Source organism: Cololabis saira, chromosome 4, assembly GCF_033807715.1.
Source record: "Cololabis saira isolate AMF1-May2022 chromosome 4, fColSai1.1, whole genome shotgun sequence".
Taxonomy (NCBI): domain Eukaryota; kingdom Metazoa; phylum Chordata; class Actinopteri; order Beloniformes; family Belonidae; genus Cololabis; species Cololabis saira.
Window position 1 is genome coordinate 16265029 of NC_084590.1, and position 22615 is coordinate 16287643.

Consider the following 22615-nt stretch of genomic DNA (forward strand, 5'->3'; position numbering starts at 1 on the left):
AAATTGTCAAATAAGTTATTTTTCTGATGTTATTTTTCTGGTGATGACTCTAAGTGTTGAAATAGCAGTAATACCACATCCATTGATGAAATGACATAAGGGATGGAAAGGGGGGGATGGCAGTTTTACAGGGGGGATGATTTTGACCGTTTTTATTTCAGGGAGGATGCCATCCCCCCTCATCCCCCCTCAACTCGAGTACTGCCTATTATACCACAAATCACTATTTTACATTAAATCTGGCCCTAATCTCAATCTCTCTTCAGTTTGCATGGAGTTCTGAGACAACAAACCAGTCCAGAGCAATGAGTTGCTAACAACCCATTCCTCTGGACTGTGTGAACAGAGGAAAATCTCATGAAAGAAAACCTATAAAAAAGATTTTTGACTCAACAGGTTTTTCTTCAAAACTCACATAAACAACAAATGAAAGAATATTGAACAGCAACAACAAAACAGAGGAGAACATGGGTTGCAAACACCAAAATGAGAGCCTTGTTAATCTTATTACTATTAGCATATCTGTGTAGACTGTATTGTGTGAGTGTGTACTATTTACTTTGTATTTATTTATTTCAGGCAATCCACAGACCACACGTAGTTTAATTTAAAGTGCACCCCACTGGGGGACACAACACCACCATCAACCCTACTCCTGTCTCCTATACCCTCGTCTCCTCCCCACAGGTTTTCATCCTCCTTTGATAGCCCAGTCACACCTCCTCTCTTTTTCCCCAAGTAAATTGTACTCGGCCACCCAAGGTCTTAACTAAAGCCCCAGGGTGCTCATGGGCGTGGAGCCAGTGGAGTACTTCACCATGTCTTCAGTGTGAGCCGGAGTCTGCATGGGGCCCCTGTGCTGTGGACAATATCCTGCCTTGTTCCTAGACATTGCATCCTAGTGGCTCCAAGGACTACATACTTGTGACATTGACCTGCTACGTCATGACGGTCCTGGAGAGACTTGTATTGGAGCAGCTGTGGCCCTTGATCAAATGGGACTTAGACCCCTACAGTTCGGCTGTCAGACCCAAATTGAAGATGCCAACAATTGCCTTTGTATGTGTATTTAAGCCCAATTTGACAAAAGTTGTGTTTTTTTTAACAAATATATCTCTAGTGCATTCAAAACCACGTATCATGGCTGAGACACTCACAGTGATGTGTGTGGATATGCAAATATGTTTTTTTCTGGTAAGGTTGCCTGGAGTTAACACTCTTGGTGTCTTGTGTTTTTCCAGAGATGGATATGATGTGATTTCTTAGATTGAGACTACAGTTTAGTTTTAAAAATGGGGAGAAAACTGATTTAAAAAAATCCAACTACAAAGGAGTGAGTGAGAAAGTTCATCTGGTTTCACATGGAAAAGTGTGAAACTTTGTAACAGGATTTGTGAATAAGGTGTCCTTGAGGGACCTGAGCGATTCTAAAAAAAAAAAAAAACAACATAGTTTAGCCTGTGTTTTGTGGTGTTAGAACTTTGTAAAGCATTTCTGATTAAAAAAAAAAAAAGGATTTTGGCATGTCTTTAATACAATTACAAAACTATGACCCCGTGCTTAGAGAAATTGACTGAACAAACGTTAACTAAATGTAAATGTACTAAAATATATATATATATATATATTTTAGGTACTAATTTCATAACACTTCTCGGAACACTTCTCAGAATGTAGGTGTTTGAATGGAAAGTGGGATTCTTCTTTGTCTTGTTGTGTGTCACAATACTGCAGATATTTCTTTACCTCAAGCCTCTGGATTTGTAAGCCTGTAATAAGCTTGTAATACAATATACATCTGGGTGTACTGCAATAAAGTACATCCAGATGTATACTGTGCATGTGTACAGTATGTATGTGCATCTGTTTATATCTGGAAAAGAAATACTGTTTACTAGTAATTACTAACATACAGGATGACCACACTATGCAGTGGCATGTGGCCCTCTGCTGGACTGACATAGTGTTGCTCAAAGCACATACCGGTATTCAGATTCTTTATGACTTTATTAATCCCTTTGGGAGGTTCGCTTGGGGAAATTGACATCTCCATCTCACACACACAGCACTGTCATTTACAAAACACCTCAAAAGCCAAAACACCCATATAAAGATGAAAAATTAAAAATAAAGATAAAAAATAGAAACAAAAGGTAAAAACAAAAATAAATAGTGCAGTGCCATAAAAAGAATTATATGGATAGAGAAAGTGTCGTGTAATATTGCAAGTTATTGCACTGTCCTGGTTACTGCACAGATATTGTACACTGACTGACCCCCCACAGTCCCTCTGTACTTCATTCCATACTTCATTTATATATATATATATATATATATATATATATATATATATATATATATATATATATATATATATATATATGTTATATATATATGTTATATATATATAAAAAATATATATATATGTATACCGTATTTTCCGCACTATAAGGCGCACCTAAGAGCCTTCAATTTTTTCAAAAGCTGACCATGCGCCTTATAATCCGGTGCGCCTTATATATGGATCAATATTGAGCCGCAACTTCACCCACTTCTTGAAGTGATTTTTCGTCAGATCAGCCTTCCGCATCAGTTCTGAAACAGCTTTTTTTCTCTCTTCTCCCTCTGGATATTTTTCAGCAAAGGCTCTGTGTGTATTGTTGAAATGTCTTGCGACATTTGACCGTTTATTGTTAGACAGTTTTTCTCCACAAATTAGGCATACTGGTAGGCCACTCTCATCAGAGGTAAATGCAAATTAATCTGCCCAGGCATCATTGAATGTTCGATTTTCTTCAGATATTTTTCTTTTCTTACATTTCTCCATACTTGGTCTTGCTGGGGTTGAAAGTCGCGACGAATGGATGGCGTTTTGGCGGGTATACCGGCTTTCGCGAGTATGATGTTTATTTGGAGCGATGAAAAACAATAAAATATATTTATTCTAATATGTCAAGATCACAATAATCTTCAAATTTAGAACTAAAATATTAAACAACTAACACAAATAAAATACACTTCAATTAAATACTTAGTTTTTTTTTTTTTTTGTAATTTATTTTAAGGATAAGGATGAAAGAGCCGCATGCGGCTCCGAAGCTGCAGGTTGCCGACCCTTGGTCTAATGGATGCAGAACGTAACCCCAGCCTCTACTGTAGCGCCTTATAATGCAGTGCACCTTATATATGGAAAAAGTTTTAAAATACGTCATTCATTGAAGGTGCGCCTTATAATGTGGTGCGCCTTATAGTGTGAAAAATACTGTGTATATATGTATATATGTAAATATATATACATATATATGTATACAGTATATATATATATATATATATATATATATATATATATATATATATATATATATATATATATATATATATATATATATATATATGTATTATATATTATATATTATATACACACACACACACACACGCACACACATATCTATACATACATGCAGACACCTGTCTGCTGTGGTCAGTGTGGTGTGTGTGTGTGTGTGTGTGTGTGTGTGTGTGTGTGTGTGTGTGTGTGTGTGTGTGTGTGTGTGTGTGTGTATGTATGTATCTCTGTATGTGTGTGTGTATCTCTGTATGTGTGTGTGTGTGGGGGGCAGCAGGGCAGCAGCAGGGCGGGGGGGGCAGCAGCTCCTTATTTGGGCACAGCCTCGACTCCGCGCCGCCATTGGCTGCTCGCCTGCGCAGCTGCTTGTCAACAAGATGGCCTTCCTCCTCTCGCAGCTCTGACTCTCACCACTCCGGTTTCCCCGAGAAACACACCGTGAACGCTCGCGTCGCCTCCGAGCAGACAGCGGAGGGGCGAGCAGCCGGGAGTCCTGGCAACAGCCGCCGTGGTCGGGGGGCTGACAGGCGGCGCAGCGGCGCTGCTGGCCGGGCCGGGCCAGCGTGTGCTGGGGCTGGGCTAGCGGCTAGCCCGCTACGTGGACCTGCGGTCCGCCGAGGACCTGCTGCTACCACCACCGGGACACCACCGGGACACCCGCACACCGCCGGGACACCGCAGGGGTCGTGCGGGGCCGAGCTGGTCCTCTCCAGACCTGCTGGTCCCGCAGCGCGGCGGGGAGCTCACCTTTACTCAGGTGAGGTAAACCTGAATTATGCTTCTGCGTCAAATCGACGCGTACCCTACGTAGGGTTGCCACCTTTCAGAAATAGAAATAAGGGACGCCCTGATTTCAGCAGCGGAGGAGCCAAAAAAAAGCCCCAAAACTTCTAAACTGAATAAAATATGTTTATTTTATATGAAAAAACAAAATGCTTTGATTTAAAGTTTAAAGTGCTTTAATAGCATTGAACTTGCATGACTGTACAGACAGACAACCATACTAGCAACTGAAATATCCTCCTATGCTCTGTATGTCCACATCAGCCCAGATGTATAATATAGCCTACAGGTGAAGAATATGGTGTAAAAGTTAATTTATTTCAATAATTCAACTAGAATATGGTGTAAAAGTTAATTTATTTCAATAATTCAACTAGAATATGGTGTAAAAGGTAATGAAAATACGGTACAAATCGTGTCCCGTATTAGTTCAATACGGGACGCAACATTTTTTTCTCAAATAAAGGACAATTCCGTATTTTTTACGGGACGGGTGGCAACCCTAACCCTACGCCGTAGGCTCTGCGTCGGGGCAACGCGGGACTATAAATCAGCCTTTAGCTGGTTAGCTCCGCAGAGCCAGGTGATGGATTAGCAGCAGAAACACACCTGCTGCAGCAGCTACACCATATTCTAGTTGAATTATTGAAATAAATTAACTTTTACACCATATTCTAGTTGAATTATTGAAATAAATTAACTTTTACACCATATTCTAGTTGAATTATTGAAATAAATTAACTTTTACACCATATTCTAGTTGAATTATTGAAATAAATTAACTTTTACACCATATTCTAGTTGAATTATTGAAATAAATTAACTTTTACACCATATTCTAGTTGAATTATTGAAATAAGTTAACTTTTACACCATATTCTAGTTGAATTATTGAAATAAATTAACTTTTACACCATATTCTAGTTGAATTATTGAAATAAATTAACCTTTACACCATATTCTAGTTGAATTATTGAAATAAATTAACTTTTACACCATATTCACGAGATTCACAGGATTCTGTTGTAACTGTTTTATGTCTTCGTTAGTGTTTTTACCGTGCAATACTTCTCTTGGACTATCTGTGCAATATTCCACTACATGTGTAACTATATACTATCATCTGTAAATAGAATCTCAGGTCTTCACTATTCATTTCTTTCTTTCTTTCTTTCAGGCTCATATCTTTCTTTCTTTATTTATTTATTTCTTTCTTTCTTTCTTTCTTCCGCGTGGATTTAACGCAGAACCATAAATCAGTTTTACACAAAAACTTCATCAACGGGAATTTATAATTTTTACCGTGAGATGACAAATTCTTACCGTGGGGAATATTTTTGACGGTTTATCGTGAACGGTAAAATATCGCCCATTCCTAATTGACAATAAAGTATTCTATTCTATATATAGTTGTATATGTGTTTGTCATGTTGGAGGGGGGTTGTTTCAGCTGGTTCTGCAGACTCACTAGGTTATCTCAAATACAGCTAGAAAAGTAATGGTTAAATGACTCCACAGGCCTTAATTTTTCGACTGGGAAGTCTGAGACTTTTAATGTCATGTAAACTAGCCACAGAGTCATCTTTTATACTTTCAGCGACAAGATAATTTGTTATGGGAACCACATGCTGCCAAAAGTAGGAGAAAAGAAGGAAACTTCAATAAGTAATGTTGTCAGTGGAGATCCTTTTGTTCAGAGATGTTGCTAAAGTTGCTAACCTTGTTAAGTAAGCAGACATGCTTGTAAACATGTTAGGCAATATCCTGATATGCTCTTCAATAGTCAATATAAAAACAAGTTGGTCAGTTACTAGATATGTCAATGATCCAATCATGTCAGGCCTATGGGTGGAAATACACTTACTGGAGAGTCACATTTGGTTTTTGTATGAATATGTATACAGTCGGATAAAGTTGGATTTTGAGAATGTCAGTATTTGTTATTATATGTTAAAAGTGATACATTTACTGAAATTGCAGTGTTAGTTTTCTTGATGTAACCCTCTAAAGTGATGTGATTCCCTGAAACGGTTAGTAATTGATTCTTCCTTCAGGTGTTCAATACGATAGAGCACTTTGACACAATGGCCTTTGATTACCTTGTCAAAGGTTGTATCAGTCTTTGCTTGGGACATTACTACAGTACAAACACGCAGATGCTCACATTTTGACTTGCAGGCCACAAAGCTGCTCCGTGGGTGGCTCATCTTGTTGCGCAGCCTTCAAAGACACTCATTTGGAAAGGGAGCTTGAGCATAGATTATTTTGGCATGTCTTTACACGGTCATTTGTGAGCTTTGAGCTAGGTGTGTGTGTGTGTGTGTGTGGGGGGGGGGGTGAGTGATTAAAATAAGTGTACTTGCAACTTATTTCATGTGTATTTTTGTTCACACACATAAATATAGTGGACTGGAGAGAATGATTTGTTGAGAGAAATGGTGCGGTCTGAAATATTTGATTTAGTTTGTATATTTATATCTTATAAGTAATTGAACAAAATTGTCAGTCAGTCATTGTACACCAGCTGGACAGTCATATGTGAACATTTTAGATTTAAATGTGTTCTGTATATTTGTGGCAGGCATTTTGTGAATGATCACGTTTTACCGCATCAGTAATCCACATGCCTCTGATTCTAATAATTGGCAGAAAGCCATGTGCGTATCTAGACATGTCTAGCAACCTTAAAAACACTTAATCAGTCTTGCAGATAGAGGAAGGCTGATGGATTCTGGATTATTGACATGATATACTTGTATGGCAAAATGGCGGTTTTTGGTCAGGTATAATTAACCAAACTATTTGATTAAACTGAACATTGATGTTTAGTTTAATATCTTACTCTGTATTGCTTTTGTAAGGGCTCAAATAGCAGTATCACTGATAAATATGGCAAAGTAGTTGGAGATATGTCATTTGGCTCATCTGTACACAGAGTTCTGTACAATATTGTGTGTAGGAAAGCAGTTGATTGTTAAAATATATTACTCTTTCTCCCCTTTTCTCTCACTTTGTCAGGCAACTTGGGCACCTAATGATGGAGTGCTGGGCACTGTAGTGTTGCTGTGGTGTCACTGGGCGCCACTGTGGACAGGATTTGAAGGATTATCTACTTGCAGAAGGCTTAAAACCAAACTCGAGGCTTTATTTGCAGCAACTGTTTTAAAGCAGTAAATTAAGCATAGAAAAAAAACACACCACTTTGTTGCATTTTTGATTTAAAGATAGTACAACCTAACTGGTATTAATACTTTTCTTGAATCTACCAAGCGTACTGTACATAGACACTATAGACCACCTATTGTTAGAGAGACATTGCAGGGTAAGCACTGCAAGACTATCTTGCATTTCTGACTTGGTTTGTCTCTCAACAACTACATACTGAGCTTTAAATATAGCTTCTTTTTTTAAAATTTGACACAGTGCAACTACATTTTCAAATGTGTCACACCAGACTTGGAAATATTGCACTGATCTGTTTTTGTCGTCACCATAACTAGAGTTGTGAGCAATGTCCCACAAGCTCATGTGTGCTCTATAGTCTCACTTGGCTCATTTTTCAGGGCTAAATGCGATACTACAGCCCCAAATTTATGTTGACTGACCGAGGAATCATTTTTAGAAAGGGGCAATTGTCATGAAAAATGGAAGCAATATCGTAAATAAGGCAACACGGTGTATTCTTTGTCAATGTGACTGAACATGCAGTATGTGGAGAAAAAAATATGCCAACTTGACCACTAATGTTAAACATGAAACACTCACAAATGACAGCATTCCATATGTGCTATGAGGGACAAGTGTATTTTTGCAGGGCATTTAACTTCAGCATTTGAAAGGAGGAATCCGTAGAAGTCAGTAGAAGATGCTGAAATACAAAAAGCACTGGTTTTTAAGTTGCTTCCTTGAATTGTGTGTTTAGTAATGAACTAATAAACTGTCTTCAAAATGCAGTGTACATGCACAACATTTATCTATTTGTGTAGAAGTGGATTTAAGTGGCGCTTCTAAATTCTGCTCATAATATTTTCTGGATAGTCTCTGTTGCTTTATGTTTTGTTGTCAGAAGTTAAAAGGTGGTGTTGTTGTGATGATTATTAAAATCTTATTTCAGCACTGAGGTGGTACTTGCTTTAGTGGCAAAGAAATGTTTACCAGCTTTACTGATGCTAACATACCTTTTTTATAATGGAAAAATACAATTAGATCAACTGTCGATGAGAAATGGGAAATCTTCAAGAGAGGGCTCTCCAGTTGTCTCTGGATGTGGACTACTGTACAAAGTATTTAAAATTATATTAAACAATTTTTCTTCCAAGACTAAATATTTTCAGAAGATACTTGATTGTATTTTGGACAGAAAAAAGAAAGCTGTTCCAAAACTGCAGATTTGTCAAAGCGCAGAGGAGTCTCCATTCTGAGAAGCAGAAACCTTTTCTCACGATACCTCCTTAATCCCACATTTTGAAGGCAGTTCTGTTCATCACACAACTGAAAATACTTTCCTTTTTTCTTAATTATATATAACAAATTGTATTTTCTCAGATGACATACCAGTGTTGGACTAACGAGTTAATCTATAATCTCAGTAAATCAGTTCAGTAATGTGCCGTTTACCTTTTGAAAACTTGTTGGCGTTTGTATACCTGTGCACGCTTGTTCAGCCCTTGGACAACAGAAAAAGCTTTGCAATAGCTCTGAAATTGTCTATTCAGCTGTATTGAAAAATAAAATCCAATATGTAGATATAGAGAACTGGAAGTGACAGGATGGCATTTTAACTTGAACACAACAGAAGCAGCCTGATTCTGACTGTTTAACTTTATATTTGTATGCATTTCTATAGAAAAAGGGGTCCTAATGGTTAATCTGCATATAAAGATATACCGTATCTTCCAAGCACTCTAAATTTGCAAGACAGTAAAAGCTTATAGAAACAAAATCTATATGTCTGGAGCTGGTTAAGGTGTGTGTGTGTGTGAGAGAGAGAGACTTCATTAGTGTGCAGGAGTGGTGGAGTCTTTCTTCTGGCTCCTCGTATAAGATGATCTAATTTGGTATGAGCAATGGATTGCGTGATTTGTGAGCAGAAAGTAGCAGAAGATGAGTGAATGAAAAGGGAAGTAGAGAACAAAAATGGATAAAGTTAAAGGGGTCATGGATAGAAAAGACAGTAAAAACATTGCTGTCGTGTTGTTTGTTTTCCTCACAATACTGTAATCTGTCTATAACTGAGTTTTGGTTGTGTGACTTATAGAGGAGGAATGTCATAGAAGTAATTCACACTATAGTACAGAATCAGAGTGGATTGATTGTTACAGTGGCAGAGCTTCGCCAGTCAGACACATATTTTTACCTTTGATGCTAAACCTCAAGTCCCTGACAACTATAGTTTTCTTGTGATCAGTATTTTCCTTTATGAAAAGGTTACCGCAAGCAGCAGTTCAAAAACTGCTGAAGAAAGTATAAGGGGTTGTTAATAGGAAAAGACCTGTATTGACCCCAAAAAAAATCAGTATTTTGATTATGAAACTCAGTTGTACAAATTGTACAACTGCTTGTCACACATTTCAAAACGATGCAGTCATGATAATAAAACGGCACACCTGCTTGTATAATTTCTTTCTCCACAGGGTTTATATGAGACCAATCAAAAGTGAGAGTTTTAGGTTTTATATGGCCTAGAGTTTGTCTTAAAGAGTATTATTTCTGTCTTGTTTAAGAACAGTGAGTTAAAAAAAAAGTATTTATTCTTTCAATGATAACCCCATTCACTTTCAGTGCTGGCAGTCACGTAGAGCTGAACTTTGAGAGCTGTCTGAGAAAGCTGTGGTGCTATAATCATGTGGGATTTTGACCAAAGCATGTCAGAGACAATTTATTAACACCTCTCTAAAAAAGGGCACAATGCGTCTCCTTTGCAGTGCAGGATTGCTGCACAGCATCATTGTAATAAAATATAAAGCTTTAAGGCATCAGTTTGTACGTCTCGTACTTAAAATAAAATTGACTGAGGATATTAATTGGATTAAGAAAGCAAACATGACATGTCACAACTTAATAATTATGGGCTAACGGTCATCAAAGACACCAGTAAAGGACAAGGATTAGACAGTATTGGCCATTTATTCAGCCATTACACGACACCTTCTTCATACTTTATAGTTTAGGAAGACTGCAACCTTTTTCAGCTCTCATTGGCTGAGAAGTGGGGTACAGTGTGGGCAGATATTCAGCTGGCTGGTGATTCCAAGCCAAATGTAAGGGTGTGTGAATGATTAATGTGTTTGGACTATGGGAGGAAGCTGGAGCACCCAGCAAAAACCCACGCACACACACAAGGAGCACACGAAACTGCTACAGTGAAAAGCCCCAGCTGAAGTTTTAACTAGAAATCTGATTGCCAACTACCACATCACCATGCATAATTTAAAGAAAACCAGAGAAAATGTGTGCTTATGCGTTGGCAAATGAGTACTGGTAAATGGTTAATAAAGACAGATGTGGTCATACTTCTGGAGTATTACTGGTATACATGACTCAGAGGCTTGTGTTGCCGGTGAATCATGAGACACATCACACAGTGTATTAAAAAAGAAAAGTCTCTGGTACTGTGAAATATTGTGCCACTATGGAACCAGATACAAATAGGGATCAAGAGAGAGATTAATTAAAATATACAAATTGCTATCTTTGCCAAGCTCCATCACAGTCCAGACCTCAACCATGTCCACCTGTATCCTTGTAAAGTGTTGCCAAGGAAAAGACTCTGCCATGGAGTCCACAAGGCCTTCATGGATGCCAGTCCCATCCTTTATGGATCCATCAAATATCTATGACTATGACTGCGACACACGCGTGTCCTTACAGGAACCCCATTAAAACCCAGTCTCTTCTAAATTGTGCAGCTATTTGTATTAATAAATACTCTGTAGGATGTCAGAATGCCTAGTATTTCTTAGTTTTTGCATTTATGCATCATATAATATACCAGATATTTATGTTTATTCATGATGTTTATGATTGTTTTGATGTGTATGTGGGAAGGGGGGAGGGATGAGATAAGATAAACCTTTAATAGTCCCACAGAGGGGAAATTTGCAGTTTACAGCAGCAAAGGGGATAGTGCAAAAACAAGAGGCATCAATATAAAAGTAATAACACAGTAATAATAATAACACACTATAAACAGTAAACTGGTATATACAATAATAATAAGAAGAAAAATAAATAATAAGAAATACTAGTATATAAAAAGATAACAGACTGATATTTACAGATGGATATTTACATAATTGCACGTTGCAGTGAATGAAAGATATTGCACATTATTTCCAGTATGTACATTTATTGTCAGGATTGTTTGTATTGTTTGTGGTCTACTGTGAGCAGTGCTGGTTGTGTAGTCTCTCAGCTGCAGGGAGGAAGTACCTTCTGTAGTGTTCCTTCACACACCTAGGGTGAAGGAGCCTGTCGCTGAATGAGCTCTCCAGCGCTTTGAAGGTCCTTCATGGGGTGGGAGTCCTTCTCCATCATGGATGACAGCTTAGCCATCATCCTCCTCTCTCCCACCACCTGCACTGTGTCCAGAGAGCAGCCCACGACAGAGCCGGCCCTTTTGATGGTTTTGTCCAGCCTCCTTCAGTCTGCAGCTGTGATGTTGCTGCCCCAGCAGACCACTCCGTAAAAAATGGCTGATGCCACCACAGTGTCATAAAAAGTTTGTGTGGGGTATATGTGTGCTGTGTGGGTATCAATGTGAGGATGTGTGTGAATACCTGATGTTTTTTAACCATGAGTGTGTGTGTGGGTTTTTTTATTTATATATATATATATATATATATATATATATATATATATATATATATATATATATATGTTGATTTTATTATGTAAAGCACTTTGTGCTGCTGTTGTCTGAAAATTTTTATATAAATAAAGTTTTATTTGATCTATTAGTAACCTTTAAAACATTTCAAGTTACGTACTTTATTTCCTCTATACTAAAGTCAAGAATATGAAATAATTTGAATTTTTGGGGTCTTGATTAATTGCACATATCAATTTGTATGACTCCATAAAATGGCTACAATTCATCATAATTAGTATTTGTTTACACACAAACAACAAAAAGTGTGAAATAGTCACACCATCGCTGTCTGCTCACATAGATGTTCATGGTATTGCAATCAAAATGTATTTTAAATATATTGTTGTAATTGGTTGACTTCTGTTTAAACTTTTTTTTGGTTATTTTTGTCAAAGTTAAGCAAGAGTGATATAAAATCCTTGCGTTGCACAACACAGATGTTAATTTATTTGATTTACCATTTAAATGGGATATGTAAGTAATTGAACACAGTGAGGTCATTGAACTGTTAATATCCAGGTAGATTGTTTTCCCTGAAGAGGTCCACTAATATCTTTAGTATTGTTTAAAGCCAAGTTGACCTGACGTTGGACTCAACAGTATATTGTCTTCCTTTTTATAATTTATTATATCACGTCAAAGACACGGGAGGAAGTGGAGGTGGAGGATTCAGTTCAGTTAATACTGTTTGGAACAATCAATAACAAGAGAAAAGCAGTAGTGTACATCAGAATGACATCATCATTGAATCATTGTCCTACTTCGTAACTTGTGATATGATGCACTTTGGAGCTGAAGAGGTCAGGGTTTGAAAACCCAGAAGAGTGACTGCCCTTGCATATGCTTCACATAAGTGATGTGGTTTAAGTTGATATGTTGATGACTGAGTCTTGTGGAGTTTTTTCTTCAGTATTTCAACTACCGGTATGCCTATTGCCTATTCAACTCCCCCATGAAGTTTGATTGAACATGGCCACCCCCTTTTTCTAAACAGTATTCAAGAGCTATGGTTGAAACCTTTTCACTAGTGATGCACCGAAATGAAAATTTGTGGCCGAAACCGAAAATAATAATAAACACTTGGCCGAATACCGAATAATACCGAACAATGGTTCTTCGCAGTTTTTCATTTATTTTGCCAATTTTTTCACCATTGCATAAATCAAATAAATGTGCAGTGAAATACCCGCCAGTCACAATTTGTTTTACTGTACTTATTGTATTGTTTCTCATAATCCTTTTTCATCTTCTCCCGTTCAAATTCAATTAATCGGGTCACTGTGGGATGGCTGATCTCCGCAATTTGAAGCCTTGTATAATAATTTGAAAAATCTGGGTTATTTTCTTGGAGGATCTGGTCATATCAGACAGTGAGGGTTCGCGCACCGCATCGGTAGTACGGGCCCTTTTCTTCTGCGCTTTCATCTCAGTGCTCCAACGCTCCAACTCAGCCTGGATCATTTCTTGTGTCCTCTGCTTTTTCCCCACATCCAAGTAATGATCTGACATGCTGACATGTTTTCTGCATTTAACAGTGCACGCCCCTCACTCCACGCTGTTCGCTGTTTGAATGCGTCATCACACGCGTTATTAATTGTTCGGTTTTTTTCCCCCACTTATTCCACCGAACACCGAAAGTGTTTTTTTTGCTATTTTTGGCCGAACAATTTCGGTTACCGAACATTCGGTGCATCACTACTTTTCACGGACACATTGAGTTATTAACTCGCATAACAAAAAGATGGTCCAGACAATAACTGTTGGAGATAAATTTAACTGATGACATAAGTTTTTCCAATTGAGTGTTTATTTGGTTGTCTTTAGTCAAGTCACTACCAAGTCAAAAACTGAAAGAACAACCCAATGTTTTTGTTAGGTACTGCTTAATGCAGATTTGCAGGGGGCTGGGTATGTCACAGTGCTCAGAGAAGAATTACTGAAATCACCATCTTCTTCAAAACAATTTTCAGCGTGGAAATAGTTCACTCAAATCTGTTTTAGGAGTAAAACTGTGGAACTCATTAGAAAATGACCTTAAACTAGCAAATTCAATAAAAGCATACAAGATATTATTCAAAGCAAAGGTAATGGACACATACAGAAACACAATAAGCAAACAAAGAAGAATGTACACATGCATGAGATAAAATGACAACTTTAATTTGTTTTGCCGGTTTCCTTAGCATCTTTTCACTTTCTGTTTTCAGAGCTATTATTATTATTGCTATTATTATTATTATTACTATTATTATTGTCGTCGTCGTCGTTATTTTGTGTAGACTTATGATACTTCATTTGTTTTTTTTTTGTATATTCTATTCTGTTAAAAGGTGGGCAAGATAAGCTTTATGCTTCAAGCCCAGACCTTTTCGGTCAAATAATCACAATGTTGACCAGGGAAAAACCTGTGTTATCTTGTTTGTTCATTTTTGTTTGTGATTGACCGAAATAAATATTTACTAACTACTAAATTGAGACTGAAATTGGTAAATACAACTGTACCATTACTTCAAGTTTTATAATCTGAAAATAAGTTTCAAATTTGAAGTTATGAAAGTTCTTCTTCTCTGGAGTTTTACAAGTATAGAACATAAGGTCATGAAGGCCTCACTGTAGCGCATCATTGTTTTGCTCTGTTTTAATGATCAATTAACAATAATCAACTATAGTTTCATTTAGGCTGCAAACTTTCATTTTGTTCTGGTACTGCATCAAGGCCATCTTGGGCTGAACTACACTCAACAAGTTTACAAGTGATTTCAATGTCACAGGCACATTTCTACAGTTGGAAGAAAATCTTATTCTTGCTAGAGTTAAAATAACTTGGGGTTTGGAGGACAAAGGAGATCAAAATAAGTTGTAGAACATTGGCACAATTCTGCTTCTCCTGTTTGCATCATACTTAAAGGCTAAAATGTTGTCACTTTTTATTCTCGGGCATGCGTGGGTTTATCTGGATGCGTACAGTATGTTGGCTGGTGGATGTGGACATTATTTCACCTTCATATCAAAATGCTTTTGTTTTTTGGTCCAATGTCAGCCCAGAAGACGCATCATTGTGATGTCCAATGATTGTCGAACCTCATCCTCAGAAGTAAATTGTACTTTTGAGTCACAAATTGATATGAATCAGAATTGTTCTGTCCACTTTTAATCCTTTTTTAATACAGATAAACCATGAAATGTACAAAAGGTGACCTCTGCTTGTGTGGGTTGTTTCTGCAGCTCAAATGAGATGTAAAGTGCTTTGTAGAGCTACTCTAGTTAAAAGGCATTACATAAGACAGTTTACCAATGAGACAAACAAGTTGCTCTGTTGCCACTTGTGTCCGTCCTTAAGCATTCTGGCACGTTCCTGGCATTCCCCATAGCTGGCCTAGCTACAGAAGCAAGGGATGTTGGGTGGATGAAAAGCTCCCTCCTCCTTTGGCTGTAGTACTCTTCAGCAGCGGGAACGGGCTGAGCACAAGGAGGATGGCAACAACAGTTTAACTTCTACCCCACTCTCTGCTGCTGTTGGCTAAAAATAGATCTGGCATATGCCCGCATGCTCCTCCCCATGTTGCCTCTTATTAAGCAAGTCCTCTTTGAAAGGCTGAGATGCAGCAGGAGAGGGTAGAGAATCCATTTGGTGCTTTTGTGTTCCATCTCTCATCTCTCTCATCGGCTGACCACACACCCCAAACCTGAAATGTAATCCCTTAATTTAATTTAGTGGCTCCAAAGTGGAGGATGTGATCTTGGTATGCACTGGCAAATGTAACTGCTAATTCAGTTTGGCCAAAGTACAGTATAAAGCAAGCTATCTGTGATTGGTCTCAGTCTAGTACAGGGGTCGGCAACCCGCGGCTCTAGAGCCGCATGCGGATCTTTAGCGCCGCCCTAGTGGCTCCTGGAGCTTTTTCAATAATTTTTCACCTTTTTTTTCCTTTTTTTTTCCCTTTTTCTTCTTTTTTGCTTCCTTTTTTTCTCTTTCTTTCTCTTTCTTTTCTCTTTTTTTTTCTCTTTTTTTTCCTTTTTTTCTTTTCTTGTTTTTTTTCTTTTTTCCCGTTTTTTTCCTTTTTTTCCCTTTTTTTTCTTTTTTTTCTCTTTCTTTGTCTTTTTTCCTTTTTTTTCTTGTTTTTTTTTGCTTTTTTCTTCTTTCTTCTTTCTTTCCTTTTTCCACTTTTTTTCTTCCTTTTTCCTTTCCTAATCTCGACATTTCGACTTTTTTCTCAACATTTCGACTTTTTTCTCGACATTTCCACTTTTTTCTCAACATTTCCACTTTTTTCTCGAGATTGTACTTCAACATTAATCTCAACATTTTGACTTTTTTCTCTAAATTTTGACTTTTTTCTCCACATTTTGACTTTTTTTAGACATTTCTCCTTTCACCATTTGTCTTCATTCTAAGGCTGATACAAGGCCTTTCATTTTTTGCGGCTCCAGACATATTTGTTTTTTGTGTTTTTGGTCCAATATGGCTCTTTCAACATTTTGGGTTGCAGACCCCTGGTCTAGTATGATAGTTCTGTTGTCTCCACTCTTGTGGCTGGGCCGTGGATGTAAACCAGCCTGTCCGACTACCGCAGGCCAACTCTTCAGGGTGGCCTTGATTGGCTATTGATTATCCGAATAAATCCCAGCCTTGACAAGCTTTGTTACCCTAGAGATAAAACTGTTTTAATTTATCAAGCTGTTAATCACAGTGTAATAATTTCTCCTTCTCCAACCCATCCCTCCCCCTTCCAGTGTTTGCAGGTTGTATGCCCGGCATTGGTGTTGGTCTTGCTGCTGGTGCCCATCGGGTTGCCACTGGAGCAGGGGTCCTATAATGAGAGCTCTACGTGTCTGCTGACCAGCATAGATGCAGATATGCCTCGGTGGTCTGCATCCTGATGGACCGAGACACCTTCTCCCACATCCGCCTCTGGTGCCCGCGCCCCTTTGGCACCTACTCCCAGAACAAAGCTAGGAGCCCAGGATCGGGGGGCAGTGGTGGGGTTGCCAGCGGGGCAGGGTCCCCCTCGCTCTGCAAGGCCGAGCTCTCGCAAGGGCCCAGAAGGACAGCAGACGATAGTGACGATGTAGGGATGATAGTTGGAGCTCAAGAGGGAATTGAAGAAGATGAGGATGTGGGCTCCGAGAACACGCCGCCTGAACCTGAGCTTGAGTCCAGCTCCTTGTCACCGAGCCAGACTCCTCAGCCCCCTTCCGGCCCTCCTTCCCCACCCTCTTCGGGGCCCCAGATGGAGGACGGACGTGTACTGCTAGACACCTGGTATGTTATAAAGCCAGGCAACACAAAGGAAAAGATTGCCTTCTTCGTTGCACACCAGTTTAGCGGAGCAGGCCAACCCAGACCGAGCGCCATGAAGGTAAGATGTTGAAAATGGCCTCAATTAGGGCTGTTCGATTAATCGATTTTAAATCGTAATCGCGATAATGTAATTAGAACGATGTTAAAACGTGAAAATCGTAAAATCGATTTTTCACTTTTTTTTTTTTTTTTTTTTTTTTTACCTTGTCTGCACACATATTAATGATTGATACCATATTAATGATTGATGGAAATACCTCTCAATACCTGCGACAAGTGCCCCATCGGAGAGGCTCTTTAGTGTAGGAGGGGGCGTTGGAACATGCCACCGGGCATCCCTCAAGCCAGATGCGGTAGACCGGCTCGTGTTCCTTGCAAAAAACTTGCAAATGTGAATAGCAAATGTAATGACTGACATTACACACCTCTACCTCCTTCATGGGTTGCATTATTATTTAGCATGCAAAGACCCAGTTTAGTTAAATGAGAAAATATCTTGTTTTATTTAATTGGAAATATAACTTACTGTATGTTTGCAAGTGCTGATTTGCTGATTTTTTTTTTTTTTTTCAGAGATAAAACTTTATATTTTATTATATTTTTTAAAACTTTTTTTCAACTTATTTTACAGAGTTTTGCACTTTATTCATTCATTTTTGGTTTAATAAGAGCAAAGTTTGCACTTAAAGCCCAATTGGGCAAATGTTCAATAAAAAAACAGCATACCGTATTTTCTGGACTATAAGCCGTTACTTTTTTCATAGGTTTTGAACCATGCGGCTTATACAAAGGTGCGGCTATTCTGTGGATTTTTCTTCCACCGCTCGGGGCGCTCTAACCGGTATTACAATCAAAACTAAGACAAAATAAATGCAAAGAAGAATACGCTACTTCTTCTTTAGCAGATAGAAGTAGAAGCAGATTTCAAACAGATAAATAGATAAATAAATACCAGTTATTTTCTCTTGGTTCTGTCCTGTTTTAATCAGCAAAGTTGCTGCCGTGTTAAAAGACACTGATAGGAAAGATCTATTTAGGTACAAACATGTACATTATTTACGTTCAAAATGGTTCTGTACATGTAGTAAATATCTAATCTAACAACATAAATATCTGCGGCTTGCATATCTTTTTTTTTTAAATAGAGCGGATGCGGCTTATATACAGGTGCGGCTTGTATATCTTTTTTTTATTATTTTTTAAAAAATAGAGCGGGTGCGGCTTATAGTCCAGAAAATACGGTATTTGAAATAATTTCTTTGCCTTTTGTCAATTCACCAAATAATCGTAATCGAAAATCGGATTTTGAGAGAAAAAAATCGAGATTTTATTTTTGTGCAAAATCGAACAGCCCTAGCCTCAATAGTTATTATGTTTTTGGTATTTCTGAATTCCTAATGAGATATTTCTTCTCCACAGGTTAAAGGTAACTGGGCAACTGACTGCAGCAAGGCCAAAAGACGACGAAGATGCTCGTCCTACGACCCCCCAACACGCTCTCAGGCTGTCAGTCATGAGTCGTCTCTTGCACCTCCGAGCCACGACGAGGCACAACTAGGAAATGTGAATGAAACAGACCTGCTTTCTGTGGCAGAGATGGTTGCCTTGGTTGAGCAGAGGACCGCCATGGCCCTTCAAGGGATCGTAGCTGTTCATGGAAACCAGCTTGAGGAGCAGCCATTTCCTATCACCACTCACAGTCAGGGCCTTACCAGCAACCAGCACACTCTACTCCGGGAAACGGTGTCGGATCCCTCTCCTATGGTGTTTATGTCAAATGGTTCCAGTGGTCAGCCCTCCAGAGAAGTCCAGAAGCCGTCGTCTCCCATTCAGACGGACCAGGAGCTAGAGGAGCAGGAAGAGTCGTGCAGGGTGGCACAGGCCATTGCACACTTTGAGTCCCAGAGCCTTGAAAATCGGCTCCATCTCGGCCCCAGTTCTGGAGTACATTCTTCTGATGGGGACAAAGAGAGGGACCATAGGAGAGGAGACGAGTCTGGCACTGTCACTCCACCGCCGCCACCCAACCACAGCCACGGGGAGGTCAGGATAGCCTTCAGAGTATCAAACTCCCGCTCTCTGCTGGAACCAGCCGGCCGGTCTCGTTGTATGTTCATGAGCTGTGGTGGAGGGAGTAATCAAGCAGCAGCCAGGGCCAAAGAGAAAATTACTTGTGATCTATACCAGCTGGTCAGTCCCTCGTCCAGAGACCCCGGCTGTCTGCTGCTCGCTGCCACAACTGCTGCCGGCCCCAAACCAGAGGGAGACCCGCATCATCCAGAACGGCCGGCGTGCAACAGCCCCGACCCAAAGCAGGAGCTCTGCTCCGGGGAGAAGAAGAGCTCCAACGTGTGCCGAGAGCGAGTCACTGGCTTCCACGTGGAGGTGGTGGTAACGGGCGCGGTGGACCAATGCGTTTTTTACGGCAAGGACAGCACGGAGAATGTGCAGGAGGAGACGGTGTGTTTTGCTTTGCCTAGTGGTGGCGTCTCTGGAGGGGGTGTTGGAAACTCCAGCGAACCTTCGTCAGACGACCCCCCTCCTGGACAACTCTTCTTCCTTCAGCCCCCTCGGGGACCAGAGGAAGATGCGAAAGCAAAATCCACTGGCGGCGGGCCAGGAATGTGCTCTTTGGACTGTGCCAACAACAACAGTCCCGGGTCGGGGTTGACGGTGGGTTCGGGGGAGCGGACGGCGCGACCAGATTCTCCCGGTGTGGGGGAGGACTGTTCGGATCCCTCGCTGTGTCGCCTCTACCGCCACGTGTCCCATGACTTCCTCGAGATCCGCTTCCAGATCCAGCGGCTCCTGGAGCCGCGGCAGTATATGCTGCTGCTCCCCGACCACATCATGGTCAACATCTTCAGCTACCTGCCCACGCGCTCCCTGGCCGCCCTCAAGTGCACCTGTCACTACTTTAAGGCGCTGATCGAGACGTACGGGGTGCGTGCCGTGGATTCACGCTGGAACCAAGACCCTCTGTACAGGGACGACCCCTGCAAGCAGTGTAAGCGACAGTACGAGCGGGGGGACGTTTCTCTATGTCGCTGGCACCCCAAACCTTACCACCACGACCTGCCTTACGGACGCTCCTACTGGATGTGCTGCCGGCGCACGGACAAGGACACGCCCGGCTGCCGCGTCGGCCTCCACGACAACAACTGGGTGCAGCAGCCGGCCGACGGCTCCACGCCCGTCCGCACCAAGAGGGAGGACAGGAGGGAGGAGGCCAGGTAGAGGGGCGCGAGCCGCCTCGCACACACCAACTTTCATCTCATTCTGCACCTCCTCCTTTCTCTCCCAGCTCTGGGAAACGGAGACGAGTACGAGGAGGAGCGACACTCCAGGACTGCTCCAGTGTTTTTGTTTGTTTTGTTTTTGCTTCCACCCTTCTTTTTCAAACTGGCCCTCAAAAGAGAGGGCAGCTGAGAAGTAAAGATGGAAGAGAGGTGTGTTACACCCCCCCAGCCCTCCAGATCCCTCTCTCCCCGACTGCTCCAGAGTGGCTGCTTTTAAGTTTGCATACCAGGGTTGGGGTCCTCTCCTGCTGCTGTCATTCAGTCCTTTATCTGCCTCTTAGGTGTGTGTGTGTGTGTGTGTGTGTGTGTGTGTGCATGAGTGTGTGTGTGTGTGCGTGTGTTTTCTTTTTTGTCTAATTACACATGGATGTTACAGTAGGTGATTCACGTGAAAATGTTGCAGTGTATTTTACTGAGATTAGCATTCAGAAAGTGACGCATAGAAATGTAACGCCCTAGAGCCTGCTGACTACTCCCAACACTTACTGTGTCCTATGTCGTATCACAAACATCCATGTTAGCTGTATTGTGGTGCTTCAGGAACGAGCTGTATTGAGTCCAACAGATTAAAAACCTTTCAGTGGTGGAATGTTCAGCATTACCATAGAAATGTGATTGTATAAAGCAACCCCCCCCCCTCCCCTCCCCTCTGATGTAAAAGATGCCATTTGTACCTGTCCTGCACCATCTGTTTCTATTTTTCTGAATGTGCTGTAATGTTGTACTGTGTTGATCAGTCCCCTGATGATGCTGCTGCTGAAGTTACTGCTTGTGTCTCTCGTGTTAAACCTGAACAGCCATACCATTGGTTCATGACAGACGCAGCCTCCGCATATACAGGTTTAGTCTGTAATCTTCAGAGTGGACCCTAACCTTGCTGATCAGCCATAAACAGGAGCCACTGAGTGCTTTCTGGTTTACAGAGAATTATGGGAGATGGACTTGAATGGGATTTAAAAAGAGAAACTTGATGTCACTTTGGAAAGGCCTGATGTCACTTTGTATGGTTTGATTGATTTGCTTGTTTGCCTTTTTTTTTTTTTTTTTTGACTGTTTTTGAGTTGTGTGTCAGAATGTTTGCCGTTATTTGCTTTTACTCTTGAGGACTGTGTTCTCCTTGTATCAGTCTGTCACCCTACTCAACCTGCAGAGATGTCTTTTTCTTTTTGAATACTCCATCTTTGTGGTTTGTTTTTTGGTTTTTTTTTACCTGAGCTCTCTTCCTTCCCTCTATCCCTCCGTCCTATGATTCGGCCGAGAGCAGTGTTTGCCAAACTTGTCATTCATGCTTTGAAGCGAGTGAAACATCTACCACAGACAGCAGAAACTCTCTTTACACCAGCTTCCAGCCTTAAAAGCCCCCTACCTCTTACCCACCCTCCAGGAGACTGAGGTGTCAGATACCTCGCAGATGATGAGTATTGGGAGTTGCACAGGACCCTGTAAGTGGTTAGGTTTCATATGCTTGACACTCCATTCGGCACTACTGGATCCACCCAAGACTCTTACTGTGGGAGCGTAACATTAACAGTGCCTGATGACGGCTCTGACTCTTCCTTCTTAAGGAGGGGGGGGAAAAAAACAAACGGTCTCTCCTTCCCCCTCGTCCCTTCCTTTTACACTCCCAGACCCCTGCAAACTGACAGACTGGACATTTGAGAACTGATGTGATGACTGATACTGAAACTCTGCATGAAAATGGGAAGATGGTTGGGGAGTCATGGGAGATCTGTAGGTTGCAGATGTGTACAGTGCTAATGGGAAGTATCTGCTTAAATAAAAACAGAAGTGATGATTAAAACTGGAAATCTCAATCACGACCTGTTTTCTTGTGGTGTGTTATATGCAGTGGTGGACAGTAACGGAGTAAATTTACTTGAGTACTGTACTTAAGTACATATCCAGAGGATTTGTACTTTACTTGAGTATTAGATTTCTTTGGTACTTATTATTCTTACTTGAATACATTTCCAAGACAAATATTTTTACTTTTACTCGAGTAAATTTCTAGGAAG

The 22615-nt window shown here is 40.3% G+C and overlaps 1 protein-coding gene across 1 annotated transcript; it reads left to right on the top strand.

The window, feature by feature from the left end:
* The first annotated feature begins 3711 nt into the window (after positions 1–3711).
* Positions 3712–22411, top strand: fbxo46 (F-box protein 46). The gene is made up of 3 exons (XM_061718999.1): positions 3712–4103; positions 16734–17359; positions 18721–22411. The coding sequence occupies exons 2-3, from the start codon at positions 16880–16882 to the stop codon at positions 20536–20538; spliced, it is 2298 nt and encodes a 765-aa protein (XP_061574983.1). The 5' UTR covers positions 3712–4103; positions 16734–16879; the 3' UTR covers positions 20539–22411.
* Positions 22412–22615: the final 204 nt, after the last annotated feature.

Bases quoted from the DNA above. Each gene is read 5' to 3' on its own strand.
- fbxo46 (XM_061718999.1), top strand. From the start codon at position 16,880: ATGGACCGAGACACCTTCTCCCACATCCGCCTCTGGTGCCCGCGCCCC. The intron at 17,360-18,720 runs GTAAGATGTTGA...TCTTCTCCACAG, and splicing joins CCAGACCGAGCGCCATGAAG to GTTAAAGGTAACTGGGCAAC.